This window comes from Drosophila mojavensis, unplaced genomic scaffold, assembly GCF_018153725.1.
Source record: "Drosophila mojavensis isolate 15081-1352.22 unplaced genomic scaffold, ASM1815372v1 contig_151, whole genome shotgun sequence".
Taxonomy (NCBI): domain Eukaryota; kingdom Metazoa; phylum Arthropoda; class Insecta; order Diptera; family Drosophilidae; genus Drosophila; species Drosophila mojavensis.
In genome coordinates, this window is record NW_025318684.1 from 519,907 (window position 1) to 542,535 (window position 22,629).

At 40.3% G+C, this 22,629-nt stretch overlaps 1 protein-coding gene across 4 annotated transcripts; it reads right to left on the reverse strand.

Annotated features, from left to right (window-relative positions):
* Positions 1–280: 280 nt before the first annotated feature.
* LOC6585789 (zinc finger protein rotund) lies at positions 281–22,439 on the reverse strand. 4 transcript variants are annotated; one of them, XM_044007117.1, is made up of 10 exons: positions 22,188–22,439; positions 19,011–20,078; positions 15,387–15,488; positions 8,702–8,990; positions 4,874–5,058; positions 4,527–4,692; positions 3,616–3,903; positions 3,488–3,555; positions 2,616–3,311; positions 281–2,072 (listed from the first exon to the last, which is right to left on the reverse strand). In XM_044007117.1, the coding sequence occupies exons 2-10, from the start codon at positions 19,905–19,907 to the stop codon at positions 1,281–1,283; spliced, it is 3,483 nt and encodes a 1,160-aa protein (XP_043863052.1). In that variant the 5' UTR covers positions 19,908–20,078; positions 22,188–22,439; the 3' UTR covers positions 281–1,280. The 4 variants fall into 4 exon arrangements, with proteins under 4 accessions (XP_043863052.1, XP_043863054.1, XP_043863053.1 ...); XM_044007119.1 differs by having other exon boundaries at positions 15,411–15,488; positions 22,188–22,438; XM_044007118.1 differs by lacking the exon at positions 22,188–22,439 and adding an exon at positions 21,159–21,698.
* Between the last annotated feature and the right edge of the window lie 190 nt (positions 22,440–22,629).

The following is a 22,629-nucleotide window of genomic DNA, read 5'->3' on the forward strand; positions in this document are numbered from 1 at the left end:
AAAATAAAATGAAATTCTAAAATAGGTTGACGTATATAATATATACATATATACATATATCAACCATACAATTTTATTTAAAAGAAATATATAATAAATAATAACAGGAGCTTCACAGTCGTTTGCTTTTGCGGAAAAGATCGATATGATCTGTGCATGATTAATGCCTATTTATGCCGCTATTTGGAATAATATCCAAATAAAATAAACAAATTACACAACATTCCTAGATTACTTGATGGACACGGGAAGAATAATTAATAATAGAAAGTCCAAAAAATAAAGATTTTAAATATATTTTCTGACCGGCAATACGTTTATTGCCTAATTCGAAAACCACCTGAAAAAAAGAAATGTATATAATCTGGAATGGAACAAATTTGATTTTTTGGCGATTTAATTACATTATATATACTTATAAGGTATATACATACTTTTACTCTTATAGTATACCCTCTATACAAATTCAAAATGTTTCCCAATAATGAAGTACTTAACTACACTAGAAACTTGAAATCTATTGCACATAATGGAGTGTTAAGAAACTGAATCTCTTTGGAGAGGGGTGATCTTAAATGAGAAATACTGGAATCCACAGATTGACCGCATTATTTCTAAAAATCTCAGTTCAGAGAGTATTAGTTAAATCTAAATACACACACCTATACATATAATATATATATATATATGTATATATATATATTTCTGTGTATGTGTATTTCACACCAGTTACTATTTGAATATTTCGAAATTAGTTTGAAATTTACTTGGAACTAGTAAATACTCTCTCACCAAGAATGTTTAAATTCTTAAATAAGATATGCTTCTTTATATATATATATATATATATATGTATGTATATATAGAGAGAGAGAGATATAGAGAGAATAATCCCTGACAAATATTTCGTGTCGGGTATATGTATGTACACTACATGCGCTGGCTTACTAGTTACACACACACACATTCAAACGCTTACACATACATATTTGTCTATAGTAGAGGCGTAAAGCAGGAGGAGTACGAATTTTTGGATAATCACAACAAAGACACAGGATTTATATTCAGTTCGTTGTACTGGGTGCTGCTGATACAATGAGAAATTCCTGACATCGATCTCTCTCCCTCCCCCTCTTAATATACATATGCATATACATACATATATGCAGCTTAATGTTTTAGGTTCTTGGTGCGGCAATCTGCTATTGCTGCTGCTGATTCGCTACTGATGCGCTTAGCCGGCGACCGGTATCTGTGGCTCAGCTTCTAGCTCATAGACTTCATGAATTGGGTTGATTAGGCTGCTGTTCGTGCTGCGACTGCGGGTGGGTGCTATGTGATGCTTGGTTCGTGTTCGTTGGGAAACGATGGGGCGATGCATGCAGATCACTACCATTGATCTGCCTCTGTTGCTGCTGCTGCTGTGTAGAGGCAGCACTTGCTATTGTTGATTCGCTTTTGATTGGAGCCCCAGCTCCGCCAGGGTTGGAAGGTGCCACGTTTGTGGCAGCCACCGAAGCAGCCAGACGGAACGCTGCTTCCGTGTGTGAGCGCAATATGGCCTCCGCCTGCTGATGCATCCGAAGTGCCGTCTCCGGATGGTGGTTATGCGGATGCTGTGGATGCGACGGCGTTTGCTGCGAGCTGGGCGTCACAGCGTGCTGCGAATAGTTGGATGCCTGATGATGCTGATGATGCAGTGTCTCCATTTGATGCATGCTGCTCAAGCTGGTGTCCAAAGAGCCGCGCATCATGCTCATCATAACCGATGCCGACGTGTCACTCTGCATTTGCAAACTAGGCACGTTTATACCCGGCGATCTCCGAGTGCCCAGATTAATACCCGTGTGGCCCTGCCGGCTGCCGAGCGGCGACAACAACGGCAAGTGCGACAGAGGCTGATGATGGTGTTGGTGCTGGTGCTGGTGGTTATGCTGGTGTTGTTGCTGTTGCTGTTGCTGTTGCTGCTGCTGTTGTTGTTGCTGCTGCTGTTGTTGTTGCTGTTGTTGTTGCTGTTGCTGTTGCTGTTGCTGCTGCTGGTTCTGCTGATGAAGCACCTGGTGTTCGCTTGGCTAAAAGTAAACCAATCCAAATTGCAAATGTAGTATGTAGCCACTAAGTTGTTCAAGCTTTCACCTATTGCTACTACCAAAATGAACTCATTGAAAATTCGAATTCAGGACATAACGGCCTCCAAATTTGCTCGAGGATCGGCGCCATTTGTGTGGCTAACATGAGAACAGCCGAGAGACCATACAATTCCAGCGATGCTTTGGGGCAGACCATCTGCATATCGATTGCAAAAGGTCGGACCGAAAGTCTCTAATTAACTCTAACTCTCTAACTCTAACTCTAACTTTTGAAGGCAGACGAACGGACAGAACCAGATCGGCACGGATTCTGAATCAATCATCAAGAGTCTTTGGCTTGCGCTGCGCACTGACTTCGCATTTTCAACCTGTCCCCGCTAGAGCTACGTACTCCTTAGAATCCCATAGGAATATCGGCATATTCACGCACCTATGTAATTGCATGCTATCTTGCCTTGTTGTTTTCTTATATTGCTTATAGCAATTAGGACAAACCTGCCAATCGGCCAGGCGGCTAGCCCTTACCTGTTGATGATTTGCGGGGTTGTTCAGGCGCATGGCGGCGGCCAGGTTGACGACTGCTGCTTGGACAACCGCACTGCCTGGACCGTCAGTGCCGCCGTCTTGTGATCTGGAGCCCGTGGAAGCTGCGACAGCTGCGGCTGCAGCTGAAGCGGCTGCCATTAGGGACATGCGATTTGCGTGCAGCTCGGCGTCCATGTTGTACTGGCTGGAACTGGGCAGGCGCAGCTCGGCCAAATTGATTTTGCTTGAGCTACAGTTGTTGTTGTTGTTGTTGTTGTTAATGGTGTTGTTGTTGTTGTTTCCAGCACTGATAATGTTATTGTTATGACTGCTGTTCTCGTTTTCACTTAAGCCCTGATCTTGATCGTGATCCTGGTCCTGGTCCTGGTCTTGGTCCTGTTCTTGGTCTTGGTCGTGATCCTGGTCCTGATCATGGTCCTGGTCCTGATCCGAAGTGGATGACGAGGAGAGCCGTCCATTCGACGAACACTCCGAGTTCACGGATGGCGAGGGACACAACGAATTGGACCCTCCTCCTTGTGTAACACCCATACCAACTACCAGACCCGCTCCAGCACCCACATCCAATGGCAGCAGATGTCCGGCTGGATCTCGGGCTCCACTACTGGTCGACGAGGTAGCCAAACTCGCTGCCAACAAGGACTCGCGTTCCCTTTGCTCGGCTGCCGCTCGAGACTAAAAAAAGATAGAATAAGTTACACCTGAATATAAAAGGAAACATCCATTGCAAATGGAAAGAAAGCAAAGTATAGGGTTGTCTTTGATCTTATGCTATCGAAATAAAGAAACATGCCGGATAATCACGAAAACAATGCTCTGCTATAGTTATATATATATATATATATACACACCAAAACATATTGCGCTGCGAACTGATGCTTGGGATCCATACGCATGTGATCCATATGGGTGAGAAGACCTGCAAGTCAGGAGGCATCAGTCATACGTATGTATACCCGATATTGTACAGTGCGCTTACCGTTCTCGTGAGTGAATACCGCCTGGCAAACAGAACACGGCCACATGCGCAGGCTGCTTGTCAGCTGGGAGGTCTCCGCGTGGCAGGCGAGATGCTTGCGCAAGGAGCCCTCATTGACATAGTGCTTGCCGCAGACAGGACAGGGGTGGTTGGCGGTTCTCCGCTTGCCGAGATAGCTGTCATTCAAACTGGACCCACTGGTGTTTGAAGGTTGAGCGCAGTTCAGCTCGGACGCACATTGCGCTGCAAGTGAGCTACTGCCGTGGATGGCATCTCCAAATTGCGTCGCTGTGAGACGAAGAGCTAATTAGTCTTAAGTATCAAATAGGGTCGGACTCATTGAATTCATGGATTCAAATTCAGTGAGTCTCAGTGAATCAATCAATCAGAGAGAGGGGTGGGGGGGGGGGGGAGAGGGAGTGAATCAATCAATCAATCAGAGAGGGAGAGGGAGAGGGAGAGGGAGAGGGAGGGAGAGGGAGAGGGAGAGGGAGAGGGAGAGGGAGAGGGAGAGGGAGAGGGAGAGGGAGAGGGAGAGGGAGAGGGAGAGGGAGAGGGAGAGGGAGAGGGAGAGGGAGAGGGAGAGGGAGAGGGAGAGGGAGAGGGAGAGGGAGAGGGAGAGGGAGAGGGAGAGGGAGAGGGAGAGGGAGAGGGAGAGGGAGAGGGAGAGGGAGAGGGAGAGGGAGAGGGAGAGGGAGAGGGAGAGGGGAGAGGGAGAGGGAGAGGGAGAGGGAGGAGGGAGAGGGAGAGGGAGAGGGAGAAGGAGAAGGAGAAGGAGAAGGAGAAGGAGAAGGAGAAGGAGAAGGAGAAGGAGAAGGAGAAGGAGAAGGAGAAGGAGAAGGGAGAAGGAGAAGGAGAAGGAGAAGGAGAAGGAGAAGGAGAAGGAGAGAGAGGGAATTCGGAGTTCTTACGTGGCTCGATCGGCGGCGAGGTCTTCTCTTTGTGGACATGCTTCATGTGATCCATCAGCGCCTCAGTGCCCAAAAAGAGTTTGTGGCACACAGGGCATGAGGTGGCATTGGGGCCACCAATGAGTGCCGCATGCTGCTGCAAGACACCAAGATGCAGCTGTAGCTCCTGAGTTGAGACGAGTTCAGTTGAATGAGATACCGTGCATGTTGGATTGATGGCGATGAGGGTGCAACGACGAAAATACGTAAAGAAAATTTTGCGAGTTGAGTTTTGGAGGAGTTAAGGATGCGTCGAATATTGGATGATCGAAGTCCGCTAATCAATGAAGCCAATGACCCAAACTCACCTTTGATGTGTGGGTGCGCAGGCTCGACTCTGTGGCGAATCCCTTGCCACAAATGTTACAATGGAATGGACGATTCTTGGCCCGCTCTACCTGGGCGTCGTGGTTCCTCAGATGCTGTTGCAGATTAGATAGCTGGATGAATGCTCGACCACAATCCGGCAGGTGACACTTGTACGGTCGCTCTCCTGAGAAAATACAATTCGGACAATACATCAACTCCATTTTGGCATATGGTAATAGTATTATAATTGCACTTTCGTAAACAAATTTAGCAGTCTCTATAGAGCAGTTCTCAGTCATTTGGATAAATCAATGAAAGGAGCGTTGACGACCGGATGACAGCTCACAGCTTTCCGGCCTATATAGCTAGCGAGTCACGCAATCCCATTCTTTCCACTCATTATCTGCGAGGCAGTGAAAGGGTAGCAAATAGAATATTTAGAATTTTATAATCGGGCGCCTTTGACTGTATAATATAATATAAGAGGTCTATAAGAGTTTAATTAAATTGGCGAATCTCAACGGAGAGCAATTTTGCAGTAGTTTAACTATCAAAAGTTTGCCACTATATGATTACTACTACTGCTACTAAGCTGTAGCACTTCTCGTCGACTGATTTAGCAGCGCTTTGATTCAAATCCATTGCAGCGGAAAAAGTTTTGGTTTTCTTAAGGCCTTATGGTCAAGCCCCACAGATGGAAGGCGAGGTCCAAAATAATATGTACTTAATGTCAACTGCGCGAAAGAAAACGTTTGCCGACGACACTTGACTGTCTGGGAGAGGTCCTGATAGTCGCGACTCGGAATGGTAATTGAGTGATTGACTTTATTTTAACGAGATTAAAAAGTCAGCGCTCAGAAATGATGTCGAAGCTCGAGCAAGCTTGCCCGCCGAGTGAATAATTCAGGAATTATTTAGGGTCGTCGCAATTGCAGCTGAGTTGCTCGCTGCCTTAAAAAGTTGCAGCTTCACGGCAATTACGTGTTTCAGATTTGCTCGAAAATTAATTTCATTTGAACGCGCAATTAAATGAAAACATGGAAGGTCAGTGACGGAGGAGAGCGGTCCAAAAGGTGCCAAAGGACCAAAAGGAAAAGGAGTAAACCGTTTAAGCTACTTAGTCACTTTGCCTGGCTAGCGACACCTACTACTAAATGCAAATAAATAGCAACAAAGTGCAGTCGGGGCAGACGAGCATTGCGGTTGCCAGTAAAATTCCTTAGAGCATCCCAGATCTACCTTCTCTTTCTGCTCGACCTCCTCCTCGTCAGAGCTTCACACCTAGAGCACAATGTCGCACTCTCTACTCGGTCAAGCGTACTTAAAGTGCCTTAAAGTATGCAACGCCTCAGAATACGTGCTCGCCCAGAGGAATTCCGTGACTAGCGCGCCCCAGCGGCGTTTGCTTCTGTACAATAACGGGTTGATCGGGTGCCGGGCGTCGCGTGTCGCGCGTCGGGTAGGGGTGGATGTGGTCGACTAATGGCCTCTCCATTATCTTTTGAGTTGAGTTGTTGATGATGCCGCGGACGCTGGCGCTGATGTCGGTTGCTGATGCAGATGCCCGCCTGTGGCCTGTTTGTCGTTAGCCGTAAGCCGTTAGCGTTTAGACTTTTTTAAGGCAATGCAATGTTTGATTATCAAGGCAGAGCACACACACAGGTAGAAAATAAGCTAATTCGAGCCATTGTCATAATTTAATTCAATGCCAAAATTTGTCGTGGTTCTGTACATTATACTGGCATCGTGGAACACGGTCTGCATTTAATTTTGTCAATTTGAGCGCGATTGCCTACATTGTACCTTATAAGGAATACTTTGTCTCTGGCATACAGTATATTTCTGAATACGAAGAAATTTCCTTATTCTTACTGTGCAACCCAACCTGACCTAACCAGACCAAACCTGGAACAACAACCGCTACACACTCAGCTGAAGGTCGTCGGGCAGCTTCGGTTTTGGATTTGGTTGGGATATAGCAGGGTGCAAACTGGTTTTTAATTAAAGCGTATTTGATTTCTGTTTTCTGCATTACGGAATGAGCAAAATAAATGGTAAAAAGAAACAAAAAAAAAAAAAAACAAGAAACTATGAATAAAAAGTAGACGGGCACTACCGGGTGCATAATACTTATTCACTGTGGACAAAAAGTCTGTACTCGCTTAACTACCCCATTTAACTTAAATGACTATTTTGATATACATATATATTATAAATTAGAATCCGGTTATAACGACACTCAACGGACTGTCGTTATACCCGGAAGGCGCAATAGCCGTATAAGTTTGCTCATAAAAGTTTGTCTGGGGACCAGAAGTTTCGTCGCTCTAACCGTACAGACGCTATTTGCGGAGTCGTTATAACCGGATATACTGTATATACTTTTTAAAGTTTTATGTGGCTTTAAATAAATCACTGTAAGTAATAGAGTTTTTGGTATAGCATATATAGTATTTTCTATCGGGATTCCCACAATGGACGGAAAGAAATATAAAAATTGTACACAATCAATATGCTCTTTCACTTCATGAACGGGTGTATAGAGTGAAGAAAAAAAGGCAAAAGAATAAGAAAATATATTTCATTGTAATCCTGCAATCAGGTGTGAAGAAAACTTCCTTTGGTTCAAGGGAATAGAGATTCTTTGACACAAAATAAATAAAAAATTCTTTCAATGTGGCTAATGACGTTGAATAATTTTCGTCAACCACGCCGTCGTCCCTAACCCCATCCCGATCCTGAGTAAAATATATTACTGTACTATTCCCATAGGTATTTTTACTCAGTTGCAGTTCGCAGCTGGCGCCGCTAGAAAAAGACGCGACAAAAAGCACTCAAAGTTTATTTAATTATCATTGTAATTTTTTCATTTTGTCATTTCGCCATTTCATCGTTTCGCCGTTTCGCCGTTTTCGTCGTTTCGCCGCTTCACTCCCCGGTCGTCAGCCGTTTCTGCGTGCGTAATATAAATATTTGCTGAGTCCGGACACAGCGATTGCTGCAGATGCAATGCAAGGCGAAGCAGAAGGTGTGGCGCACGGGGCGATTGGCATGGGTGTGAGAGAGATGGCCGATTTACATTGGCCGTCCGACAAGTTCGACATTCGAAAGGGAAGAGCCCCCAAAGGTTTTGCTGCACAGTGAGGCAAAACAGCTGACACTGATGTGCAAGTTAGTCCATTTAAATGGAAGAGTGACCGACCTCAGAGTACCCTGCCCTAATGCACTAGTGATTTAATTACTGTAAATTCAAAATACTCTGCTCGAATCTCGAGTCTTTCAGAGGAGCTCGATTCGCAGCTTTTAGTGATACAAAAATCAATTTGATCCACATTGCAACTGGCGCAGGGGAGCGAGACCGTGAGCGAAAGTGAGTGCGAAGGAAGTTACGACCGTTTTAATTTGTCACAAGTAGGAAACATTTTCAACAGCCTTGTAATTATGAGACGAGAAAAAATAATAAGTAATAAGCAAATAATATGAAATCAGGCTTTTACCAGAAGAAATCCAAATTGTAATTAGAAAAAAACGGTAAATTGGATGGAAATCGTCTTGAAGATGGCGCAGCATTTGGGCTTCAGTCTCGCCACTGACTCGTTCACGAAGTGAGGAGAGCATATTAGTTTTACGCTACATAGATTTGTTCACTTCACAGTGCAAGTCCTGAACTATAAATGTTAAGACATAAACGGAGGTATTGAGGCAGTGGAGATTTGATTTGATTTTGGATACATGTTTCTTAATTTGTCCTTCCCTACTCCCTTCGCCCGCATATGTTCAGTAAATCCCCGATGGCAATTTTATATAATAGATCTGTAAAGACTTACCGGTATGCAGTCGCGTATGTTGCTGGACATGGGATAGCTGCTTAAATCTACGATCACAGTAGGAGCATTTGTAGGGCTTCTCTCCGGTGTGGACGCGTATATGCTGGACCAGTTGATGGTTGCTGGAGAAGCTCTTCATGCACTGGTGGCATTGATGTGGCTTTGTCTCCGATCCACCGGGTGTCGTGCTGCCCCCAATGCTGGCAGTGGTGCCAACACCATGGGCACTCAGTCCGACTCGTGGTATCTGTTGTTGGATTTGCTGCATCGCGCTCTTGTGCATGAAAAGCTGAACGATTCGAACCAGCCGAAAGAGAAATTAAACGGAGATGTAAGGATGCAGAGAGATAGACAGCGAGAGAGAGAGAGAGAGAGAGAGAGAGAGAGAGAGTTAGAAGAGGTCGAGCATCAGAAAGCATGGAGTACGAATATCGTATTGATATGCATATATAGTAGTTATATATATATATATAGATATATAGTATATATGGTATATATATAGTATAATAAATATAAGTAATTTATGCTTTCCTCACGCTTTCGATATGCGAACTCAGAGTAACGTCTATATGAGATGTATGTAAGAAGTTCTTACTAGGCACATATTCGGGTGTATGAGCGCTTGTATGTGTGTCTTTATTAAAACCCTGAATTTATTGAAAATGGAGGCGTGGTAGACCCAATAAGAGACCAGGGTGATACGTTTGAAATTTTGCATATAATTTAAATTCGATTTTTAAATGGAGACTTGCGCCTCAGCAAAGAGACTAATTTGATTGTTATTGTCATTCTAAAAGTTTTTGATGCATACGCAGTCAATGCGTCAACTGCGCAGTTAGCAGAGCGTGTGATTATGCGAGCTAGTGCTTAAGTGCTGTCTGTCATATAGCCAAATGGGGAGCATTACTTGATTTGCAGATTATCTCTCTGCATTGTTGAGGGGGCCTCCTAGTCCACCAGTCGCCACTAGAGCACTATTTTAGAGAATACAGTGCTTTGTTTTGTTTTTTACTATTTTTCCTCTAGCTTGTTTTTATTTATATTTGCACATATGTATAAAATATATTTTTTTGAATTTTCAGAGATTTTATAATTTAATTTATATTATATTTCGCATACACAATTTACTATTGCTCCACTTATTTTTGTAACGATTTTCAAGGTTCTGCTCCAATTTTTAGGTAGCTTAAATATATATAATAAATAAATGTTTATTTATACATATATAGAGGGGAAAATATATTTGACTTTTGTCTACTAACTTCACGCAGAAAATGCAGTTGGAGTTGACTTTCTAGGCGTATTTATAGACTATGAGCCAAATATAAGCGAATTTCTTTGTACTTAACACATTTTTATAGCTTTATGCTGTCATGTGTGTGTATGTTTTTTTTTTTGTGATTTTTGTTGAATCTCACTATAAAAATGTGTACAATTGCATGTTGTACAACACGAAAACAAGTCAGCAAAACACTTTGTTTTTTCTTTCTTTTATTTTTTGCTGTTTTGTTCTTGTTTAAAAAATTGTATTTATGTCTACATACATACATATGAATAACTGTCTGTATATATGCAAATAACTAATGAATGTGAAATGAGCTTGAGGGAAATGACTCTTAATAGGTGTCTACGTACATAAATATGTGTGTATGAAACGCATTCCCATCTCTAAACAATGTCAATCCTTGGCTCATATATAAATACATATGGGTATATAACTCTCTCCAATTTCTTGGAATTTTATATATATCTGTCATTTTAGATTATGACGACCAAAAAAACTTTTTGCTGATTTTTATAAAACCTAAATTGCGCAACAAATGGGAAAAAACGAGACACTGAAGTGAATGATAAAGGTCGCCAGCGTTATTTTTCTCAAATTAAGTAGTTAAACTTTAAATAAAAACAGAAAATAAAAAAAAAAATTTTGTAGTTGTGTGGAATAAAAAGTGTTTTATTTGTAAATGGATACAATCTAAGATACTGAAACAAGCAGAAAAGAGATAGAGACAGCGAGAAAGCCAAGAACTATCTGGTTATTTAGGGAATACGAGTTCCAGTCGGAAATATGGCTGTAGGTGCGGGAAAAGGAAGACGACGAAGAGAACGCAGGCGAACACAGTGCTGCCAGCAGCAGTCGGACGCTCGGGCAGGTGGCAGGCAGTCGGGGTAGAAAGGCCAGTGAGACAACCCGCGTGCGGTGCTCTCTGGTTGGTTGGTCGCCAAACGGTTTGTTTGCACTCCCGCCGATTCGTTGCTGCTGCTGCTGCTGCTGCTGCTGTTCGTCATTTGGCCGAGACTCTTTGCAACTGCACTTTTGTTTTTTTTTTTAAATTCATTTGGTCGCTAGTCCGGGACTCCTTCGCTCCCATAAAAATGGCGAGCACTGCACACATACACACACATACGCTGCCTAGCCACTAGCCAGCCAACGGCAGTTCTGCGAATCGTCGGGCAAATGAGATTGCGATAATAGCAGCTCTGTGTGTGTGTGTGCTTGGCTGTGTGTGTGCGTATAGAAGGGATAAGAGAAATGTGAATATGGAAAGCGAAATGGACGACGGTCTGTGGCCGAAGGCTCTTGTAGAAGAGAGGAGAGAGAAGTACAAGAGAATCCCTAAAAATAACCACACACACATACATACACAAGTATATGCAGCATATATCCATGCATGTGTATGTATGTACATAATTTCATAAGACATTTGCCATTCCATTTACAAAACTGGGAGCAACTTATGTCCACCAAATTATAGTGAACAAGAAGTATGTTTTTAACATTCTCTCTCTAACGTAACTTATTTCTTTCGTCTGACCACTGCGTAATTAGTAACGCAAATTCGCATCAGGATTTCAGCTAGTTTTAATACTTCCGAGTAACAGCACGAGTGTACATTTGTTGCAAAAACTGTACTATCTTATCTACGCTGATTTTGCCAACAAAGTTCTTCACTTGTCTCGACAAAAACTTCTTAAAATTTGCAAATGCGGCTCGCATTTAGTCAAAATGACAATTTTTGAACGATACCGTAGAAAACCGGGAGAATTTCGAGTCAGGTCGGGACACCGGGATATTACCTCCAAAAGCGGGACATGTCCCGGAATTCGACGCATGGCAGCCCTACATTAGCCAGTTTTTCGATTTTCAAGTGCAATGCATACAGCAAACATTATATTTTATAGAAACTACAATTAAATACGTGCACACATATACATTAGGGAATATGCGAAAATGCTTATGTGAAATGCTCCTGTATGTGCGTACGTATGTATGTATGTATGTGTGCACGATGCATACATATATTTTTTTATACCCTGGACCCATTTGAAAATGGGAAATCAGGGTATAATGGTTTTGTTAAATGTAGAAGGAGGCGTGGTAGACCCCACAAAGTATATACATATATTCTTGATCTCAGAAGATATAAGAGCCAGAGACTTGAAATTTTTCCTAGGTCCGTGTATACCACGCGCATATCGAGTTTTGCTTCAAATATCGATAACTTCCCCCGTTATTTTGTTATCGATTAAAAACGTTATCGAAAACCATTAATAAATGTATATCCTACATCTTTAAAGCTAGAGTGACCAAATTTTTTATGTAGATTTATATGTACTTTATGGAATTCCGATTCTTGTCAAAATTGACCCCCACTCCTAATTCACCCCCTCGCCCAAATATTTTTAAAAGGCGTATTTAAAATACTAGAGACTTGTGCTTTGGCAAATACATGCATATCCATTTTATATTCATAATCTGAAAGTTTCATGAAGATAGTCCATCCAAAAGAAAAGTAATTAAGCAATTAAGTTCCCATAGTAAGGCACCACTGCACTATGGGGAAAAATCCAAATTATCGGGTATTAATTAATAACTTAAAAACTAAGCCAGATTTTTTGATCCGGTTTTTGTATTATTAATATGTATACCATCAGAAATATATTTTAGAAAAATGGGCGTGTCACCGCCCACCCAAAAAAAATTTATTAAAATTTTGTATTAAAAATTTTTTTTTTTTTTTAAGAATTTTGCTTGTTCATACTTTAAAATAATAATTTTAATTGAAAACAATCGAACTTTCATAAAATCGAAATTAGTTTTCTTCAGTTTCGAGTTCCAAATCAGCCAGAAATATTGATCCGCTAAAAAAATTCGGGTTCTTCAACTGATTTAATTGTGCCTTCAACTTTACATAATACAATACGTACAACTTCATTAGACAGCGACCTTTATGCTTTCAAACTCTTTTCTAAAGATTTGCCGAAGAAATAATCTGATCAGATGTATCCATTGTTAAAAACCATCAGCGAAATTATGGATTCTGCTCTCATGCTCTCATGCATGATGAAATTAGTCTGATTTATAGACCTGGTTGGGCAAATCAGACGCTTCCTTACCAAAAAAGCCTACAGGATGAACAGTACTTTCCATAATCTGCCTCAAATGAACAATTATTTTTATAAACATTTGCTGTCATAGGCAGTCATTCATAGTTGTCAGCTAGTTTTTGTTCCTGCTGCATTTCTTCCATTTGTAATTTATATTTTGGCAAAAAAAGCGGCTTTTGCTTTTTTAATATCATTTATAAGTTGAATCAATATTAGTCTTATTTAGTTTCAAAATCACAATTACTATTTCTTGGTTAGAGTTGCCTTTTTCATTGAGCCAAATATCACACAGGTCAGCTCATAGTCACCTGCTAAAAATTGATTTGCGCCGGTTGTGCGCAAAAGTGCACATTGAGACAAAGGCACTAAGATCCCAATTGATTACTCTATAACATGCAATTGGAATTACACTGGTGCGCCCTGGTGGCTGTTTTAATTGTCTTTGCAAAGTTTAATTTTATTTACAAGAAATGAAATTTGACAACATTTGCTAATTATACAATAAATGATTAAAATAAGTTCAAACATCAATTGGTTTTTAAGCCAACGCATAGTAGAAGCCCTAAAAATTCATATCCTTTTTAAATTTCTCAAAAATAATGTCTGGTCATTGAATAACGATGATTTGAAAATCGGCTAACACAAATTGTAAGCTGAAGGCAAATGCTTTTCGAAGATAACAGCTGACTTTAACAGCTGTTAGGCTTAACAGTGGACTGTTATTCAACATTTTGGGTACAGTACCTTAAAGTTTGGAGTTTTATTAAGATGTTAACATAAAAAAATTATAAATTTTCATACTTCGCAAAAATGACTAAATACCCGAAAAACGGCAAAATTCCCCATAGTGCACTGCAGCCAATGCGTGTTCATGCGTACGTAAGTATGTGTGTGTGTGTGTGCGAATTATTATTAAAACATAAGTTGCTCGCAGAGTTCAGGGGATCTCGTAGTCGAGCAGTCTCGACTACAGCTTTCTTACTTGTTTTAATTCTTCGGAACACGCCCGTGGAATGAGAGGAAACGGGAGAGGGAGAGTTGCATCGACGAGGATAGTTGCACCAATGAATTTCTACGGCTAGGCTCTGTCTCTGTATGTATGTGTGTATATATGTGTGTGTGCGTGTGTGAGCGAGTGTGGACCTTGACGACGAGGGTAAGTCGAAGCACGCTGGCAGCAGGCAAATGCTTCTTGCCGGTGTGTAGCCGTATGCCACAGCTAATACAAGCAGGAACGAAACAAAAAAGTTGCGAGCGAAAGAAAGGAGAAAATGAAATAAATAACGGTCGAAGGCGAACAAAATAAAAATGGTTGCAAAAAATGTGTGTATGTACTCGAACATACGCACACACCCTCTGTGTTATTCCGTTAGTTTCTTTGATATGGCTGTGCGTCCTTCGGCATTTTCACACATACATATGTATATGTGTTTTGCATGGACTCTCTAGCTGTTTGGCTGCTGTATGTGTGTGTGTATTGTACACATTTGCTTTGGCTGAATTTCGTTTTTTGGTAGCACTTAAAATTTAAGATGTCTTGCGGAGGCACGTCTTTTGCACTATATTTTCTTGATCAGCATCGTACACATAAATGTATTCATATCTGTACCTGCATTCATATACATATGTATGTAGATATGCATACTGATTTATATGTACTCATATATCTCAAGAATATCATATGTATTAATGTATATCTGTAAACCAACAAAAATCGATACGGAAATAAGAAACTGTTTAAGGAAAACATAAATACATGTGAAATCAGTGTTTATTGAGTCAAAAATAAAACTACAAAAGCATTTGGATCGTAGACTACGTTAATTGGTAATTGATGACAAATAATAAACGATTATCATAAAAACAAATACAATTAGACACACACACATGTGTTATGTAAAATAAAAACATGTAAAAACAAATACAAATAGACTTGAATGTGTGTGTGTGTGTGTATGTGTGTGTGTGTGTGTGTGTATGTGTCGATCCAAATATAGTATATTTCATTTAGCCAGACAATTGATTTTCCAGAAAATCTTTTGTTGATAGTGAAAGACTCGAAATGAACTTAATATATATGGAAATAAGAAAACCGGAATTTTAAGAACTTGGGAATACTCTTGGCATTAGGCGACACTTGATTTGTCTTTTCCACGCACTTAAGATATGCTAAATATATACATACATATATACGATACTTATTGGTATTGGATATTCATGTACATGGGAGCTCAGTTTTTGATTTGTCTGTGTGTGTGCGTGTGTTTGATGTCTTCAACGTGGAAGAGTACTATACACAACGGAAGAGATGCCAACTCACTCGTTGCAGGGTCGACCAACATTCTTCAAGGGTTCGTTCACTGATTGCGGCTGCGCTGCTTGACCTCGAAAGCTGAAGCTGTAAGAAAATAACAAGACGACAACATTTAATTCACTTATGAATACTTCATATTTGTATAGTAGCTAATCGTCTTTACTTTTAATAATCCACAACAACCAAAAATATGTCAAAAATAAAGAAGCGAAAGTCCTCTAGTCGAGACTGCTCTACTAGGAGATACCCTGTACCCTGCCAGACGATATTCTGATCATTCTGCACTTTAAATGTGTGTATATTCCAAAACACAAGTCTGTAGTACTTGAAATAGGTTTTTTTGAAATACGGGAAGGGGGGGGCGAGGGGCGAAGGGGGTATCCATAATCTGTAAATTACAAAATATAAATGTATATACACAATCTGAAGTCTCCAGGTCTAATAGTATTCAAATTAGGCTGAAAAAACCAAAGAGATAGAGACAGAGAGAGACAGAGACAAAAAAATAGAGAAAGAGGGACAGAGAAATAGAAAGAGCGTCCTCTTTGCTCTACTACAGTTACGAACTCCATATCAGCCGCACTATGAGACTCTTGAAAAGTAGACTTATTGCGGAAGACCTGTGTAAAGAATTTCCTCGTATATCAATGTGAAGCTGACTTGCCCAAGGAAATTCGTAAAATTGGTTTAAAGGTACCAAATCAAAAATTTAAAATAATATATATGTCTTAATACACTTTTGATTTGAATTTAAAAAAATTTTAAATTTAATATATATAATATATATATACATAATATATATCATATATATCATATATATAATATATATAATATATTCTAGCATATTCTTGAAAACGCAAATGTGTAAAAGCGTTCGCATTGTGTTTAACCATTGGTTTCTCATTCGGCATGCGGCTTAAATCCCAGGGTATCTCGAAGTCGGGCGCGGCCCGGCTAAAATTTGCTTCCTTCGGACATATGCATTATATAGAGATGTATTAATTACACTAATCTAATCTATTATTTATAAAAACTTCTCTACATATTCTACCAAACTATATAAGTACATGTATTTTCTGTAATAGAAAAAATCATAATGTGAAACTATAAATGAACCAAAATGGATAATTCGTTGGCTTAAATCAAATTTTCACAGTTTCTTTCAATTGGAATAGTAAATTACATCGTGCTCCTTTTCACAGTCAAGAGTCATTTTTATGTTTAGTATGGTTTTTTTGCCAAATGGATTTCAAGTCGAAGTTGAAAATCAAAGAAAATAATATGTACATATGTTACATATGTAGTATATATTTATATACATATATTTATATATAGAGATATATATATATACGTATACGTATATATTTATATTTATTTATATTTGGATTTTTTGTTGCCGGGCGCGTGTCGATAGTTTTTTTTTAGTTGTATTTCCTGTTGCCTCTCGCACGCATCTGTTTATCCGTTTGTATGTGTGTTTGTGAATGTGAGCGTGTGTCAGTGGCTTTGCGTAATACGTAGATGCATGTTGAGTGGAGACTAGAGATTAAGAATTGCGAGTTCAATTGGAGTAGACTCTTTGATAGACCAGCTTCACCAGCCTCTGCGGTATCCTTGTAAACTTATTTGTTTGTTTACTTCACGAGCTCACGCATGTATGTATGTACGTCTCTCTCTCTCTTTCCCTCTCCCTTTTCGCACTGTCCCTTTCTCTGTGGGTGGGTGTGTGTGGGGAAAATTGTTTTTTTCTTATTTTTTTTATTTTTATGGGTGTGTACACATATATCTCTGTTTATCAACATGCCTGTCCATAAATGTATTTGTGTGTCCGTCTGTGTGTGTGTACGTGCGAGTTTATTTTCGAGGGCAACAGAAGCCGGCTTTAAGGAACGAAAGGCAATGATTGGTAGTTTGCTTTGACTGGGTTGGGCTAGCTTGGCTGGTTTAGCGTTGTTTTTTGCTTTGAGGCTGTCACTGAAATCGAACCGATTATTGACCGGTAATCTTTGAATGATTCAAAGCTTGAAATTATAGGTGTTAAAATACCACTTAGAGCGCGACCGCCTATTTACTACAACTGACAAACTGTTTCTATGACGATGTTTCACTGTAGCTAAACGCGAAGTCGCACACAACCTGACAGCCCGATGTCCTTTGAACTTCTGCCAGCAGACGCTTCGCCTTATCCACAAACGGGATACCAGTCGCAACGTCTTATGCTCTGTCGTCGCCGTCGCCGTCGACGCCAGCGGCTCTGCTCTGAGTCCTGTTACTTGCGTCAGCTTGGGCTTCTCTTTCTAACTCGTCGACATCGGCTTGTCTCTGTGTATGTGTGTGTGGTTTTACTATTATTGCTTTCTTCAAGAAATTATGCGCGAGTTACGTTCTAAAAAAAAGACAGCACAAAAAACAAAGCAAAGAACAGCACAAAAAAACAAAGCAAAGAACGAGAACAAAAATTACGAACGCTCTCGCTCTCTTTCTTGCGCGCTGAATGCGGCGTGGAAAGGCAAAGCAAAAGCAGAAGTGGCAGTGGCCGCGGACAGCGTCCGACGCAAGAATAACGACTATTCGCGTGTGTGTATGTGTTGTATGTATGTATATGTACATATATTGTGTAGTGGAATAAAACTAAACTTACGCTCACCCAAACCCCAAAAACAACTGATAGATTAAATTCCACCCCAGCCATAACACAAACACATACACACACACACACACACACTAACACACACTGAGAAACAAAGGAGGAGAAATAGCCAACGCGACGTTTATGAATTGGGGTTACTTGGAAAAAAAGAAAAAAAAAACACCTAAAAAACTAAGCAGGCTATAAGAATTTTGTCCCTTTCATGTTCAAGCTACCTTCTCGCTCTCTCTCAGAGCTGTTAGCACTGCCTTCCCTATGATTTCGTGCAGACAAAAACGTAATTGAAAATTTCGCTTTTTGAGAGGGGAAATTTGATGGCATTGCCCACGTCTCCCACTTTCGATGGAATTGTTAACAACAAGGCAAAGAAGAAAAATGCAGGACCAAATTTAACTCTCAAGCGAGCAGAGTAAGCAAGACCAACGCCATAATTAAAAATGTCTAGAAGGTGCTCTAGCGCGAGAGAGCACAAGTTCTTGATTCATATATCGCATCTCTTTACTTCACATCTTTATCGCCGTCTACCCCTTCCTGCGTGCTCTTCGGTCTGACTACCAAGTAAAGGGGTAAATGTTGAAGCAGATGGAAGCATGTGGGAAATTTATGAGACTAGCTCTCTTTGACAACTCTCTCGTGCAGAATGAAGAGTATGAATACCCTTGGCCCAGCAAATGCTTTATTATTCTCATATTCAACTCTCTTAAGGGCTTTTGAATTCAAATATCAGCAATGGGGTATGCTCTTGCTCATTTGTTTCTTATTCTTACATGCTTTGCTTAATTTCCTGTCATTTTCGACACTATTCAGGGTCACTTCGTATTGTTAAGTTGAATGTTTCGTTGGGCTTTCGCTATTTGTATGTCTGTTTGCAACTCGTTGTACCAATTTTATGGTTTTATTTTATTTATTTATTTATTTGTTTTTGTCTATATTTATGTTAAGGTTGTCAACTTTACCTGAATCTCGTTGGCTAGCTTTTCGTTATTGTACTTAATATCGGGCGTGGAACTGCCGCCAGATGGCGTTATCGAGTGCTGTGGCGATTGTTGACCTTGCGATATTGTCTTTGAGAGCAGCGGGCTGTGTGATTGGTGTGGCAGCTGCTGATGTTGATGCTGTGACTGCGACTGCGATTGCGCCTGTGACTGTGAGTGTGACTGTGACTGTGACTGTGATTGCTGCGGATGCTGATCACTGGAAGCGTCAAAGAAAGCAGTGGCATATGCCTGCTCTGATTGTTGTGGTGTTGGGTGCGGATCGTCGGAATTCTTTTGCTGGTGCGGCTGGGGATGCGATTGCTGTTCCTGCTTGGTCTTCACTAAGAGCAGATTACTAACGCTATTGCAATTGCTCGGATTGTCCATCTGATCGGTTGAGGAACCGGAACCAACGGCTGAACTATTATTCAATGCAGTTGTCTTCAGATGCGCAGCAGCAGCTGCTGCAGCGGCTGCATTGAATAGCAAATGATGATTGCTGAGATGCGCCGACGGCGCTGCTGGCGTTGTCGCCAGCGATTGTTGCACAACAAATGCCTCATGACTATAGCACTGATCGACATGGTGGTGCTGCTGGTGTGATGGAGATTGCTGCTGCTGATGCTGCGACTGCTCCAATTTGCTAAGCAACGGCAGGTGGCTATTGTTACTGCTGGACGATTGCTGAGCGACTAAGGGGTGCGGATGCGGATGCGGTTGCGCCTGCGGATGCGGATGCGGATGCTGCTGTTGCTGCTGCTGCTGCTGCTGCTGTTGCTGCTGCTGCTGATGCTGCTGTTGCTGCTGCTGCTGCTGCTGATGGTGTAGAGAGAAAGGCACGCGCGCTTGCTGCCAAAAATCATCCATTTTAAACATTTGTAATGGCCTTAGTTGAAGGTTCAGCTTCCGCTTAGGTTTCGGTTTTCTCCAACTGGAGATTGGTTCGGCGTCGCTGCTGTTAGCGCTGGCCGATCTCGTCGATCTCCGATTGCGATCGAAATAGCAGTTCCTCTGGATCCAGAGCTGGGTTGGATCTGTGCCAAGGACCTTTAAGGAAATCAGGTAAAGATTAGAGATTCAAAACTATCATGTTTTTGAAAACACTTCATTTAGGTCACTTATCACCATTAAAACAAAACAAAAATCATCAAATTAAGAGCTGATGTATATACATATTCAAGCTTCTTGAGACATCTTTTAAAATTACTAACCTTAAAGTAGTAATTAGTAATTTCTAATGACTACTTTATGAAGTTAAGTTAATTTCATTTGGTGTCACATATATAATATAATATAATATAATATAAATATAATATACATATTTATTTAATATTAACAATTCAGATTAAATTTTCATGTGTAGATTATACGATATGGTTCAATATAATAACTTTAATAACGTGTGAACTCGGTATCGATGATCAAAAGCAAAGAATATTTCACTGGAGCTTTAACTATTTAGTCAATGGTATTGTCTTATCATTATTATCATTGTACTATCTTCGTTTTAATATAATATGTTATCACAAATCTTTGATTTCACCCTGAATACATCTGCTCAGAAATATTTCGTTCAGGCTTTTTATGGCAAGATATTATCACAATTCACAATATTATACGTTTCAGTTTAATTTCCCACATAGATATCTCTGATCCATATACTATACCTCCCACGGTTATTTGCGCTCTTTTATTTTCATATTTTTCATATTTATTTGTTTTCTTTTTTTTCTCATGCTTTCATAAATGTTTGAAATTGATGAAGTTGTTAATCGTAATTTTACTGTGCTGTTCAAAATGACGCCAAATGAAAATAATGATTCAAGCAATTACAACTTTAAAAAATAGAAAAGAGATAAACGAATCTCAAATTTTATAAATTTGTATAATGTATAAAAAAGTGACTAATGAAATGTCTGGTAAGAAAAGTAATGATAGTAATACTTTAGTTTTACAAAGGAAAACACACGCACACACGCACACAATACTTTAGGAATGATAAACATTTAATAGTGATCTATTTCGTGCGGGAATTTGAGGACGAACTCGTGCGATTTTCGAAATTCAATTTAGTTCCGATTATGCTGAGGATCGCAGCGATACGATATTGAGCAAAGCGAAACATACCTCATACACTCAATGGAACTCGTTAGCCGAAATCGAAACAGTTGACAGTTACAGTTACAGCGCTTTTGAGGAATTGACGCGTTTTGCGATTCAGTTTGGCGAGCGGGCAGGCTTATATGTAGTAGTTCCCAACAGGAGACGGGAGATAAGGATAACCTGGCAGCGCGCGAGTCATTGAAAAACTAATTTTGTCGCTGCCTCGAACAAGTATAAATATGAATGTCGCTGAGGGTTCCCAAGCAGGACACACACACACATAGATATACACGTCTGTGTTTGCTTAGAAATAGAACTTGGGAACAGCAGCAACCTTAACGGTAAAAGCCAAAAGGAAAAGCAAAACGCGAACCGCTTATATATTGCTACGTTCGCAGCGGCAGAGCAAAGTAAGTCAAACGTCTTCGTGGCCCAGGTTCCGTGCCATCTTCGTCACATGGCGCAACGTCTTCGTGGCGAACGCCAGCGTCAACGTCGACGCCAGCGCCAGCGCCAAGTTCCTTTGCTCATTCGCGTTCTCTCTTAAGGTTTACTCTTGCGAGCCGGCTACTGGCCCAGTATGCCTCTGGCTCTGCTTTTGGCTCTTACGGCCTTCTTACTGAGCAGTAGCAGCAGAAGCAGTAGCTACGACATTAATAGGAGTAACAGAGAGACCTAAGGAGGTGGTAACAGTAAATGCAGCTCCTAAATACGACTGGAACACACTCACATTTAACTAAATGAGCTAGAGCTCGACTGCATGTTAGCTATATTTTCTGCTTGAGTTAACATTGCTCTGTGATCTCCGCGATAACATGCCCTGTTAAAAAGTCCCACACTATGTAGTTAGGAGAGTTCTATAACTCAGCTCTTTACTCGTTTACAATGCGGATTTAACTAGTGTTTGTATAGAGAAATACGGTAAAAATGGGCTACAAATGTCCTTATCCTCTTAATTTGTATTATATTATTTCGACTCTTTATTTATTCATATATGATATTAATAATAAGAATGGCAAAAATGTATTCTAAAATTAAATGCATGGCACTCACCTTGGAATTGTAAGCATTCCTAAAACTTGGCTATCTGGATAATTGCTTCATAAATGGGAACTGAATGAATGAATATATGTATGTCTATATTGAGGTTTATGTTATATATACTTTAGATACTACAATTGTTATGGTTTATTGAAACTAATTTGAACTTAAGGCCAGAATATAAGGCACACGTTGCTTATCGCGATGTCGTAATTTCATATTTTGTTCGCTTCTTTTTTTTTTTTTTTTTTTTTTTAATTTAATTTGTCTTAAACTGGTACTTGTATTAATTTTTTATCGTTTATTTTCGATTGTTTTCTTTTTCTTTTTAATTTTAATTTTAATTTATGATCACAATTTGTTCTTGATTTACGTTTTTGCATAGGCCAAAATATCACCCGAAATATTTTGATTTTTTCGGTTTCGTGTCTCTTGATCTCTCGCTCAAATTTGT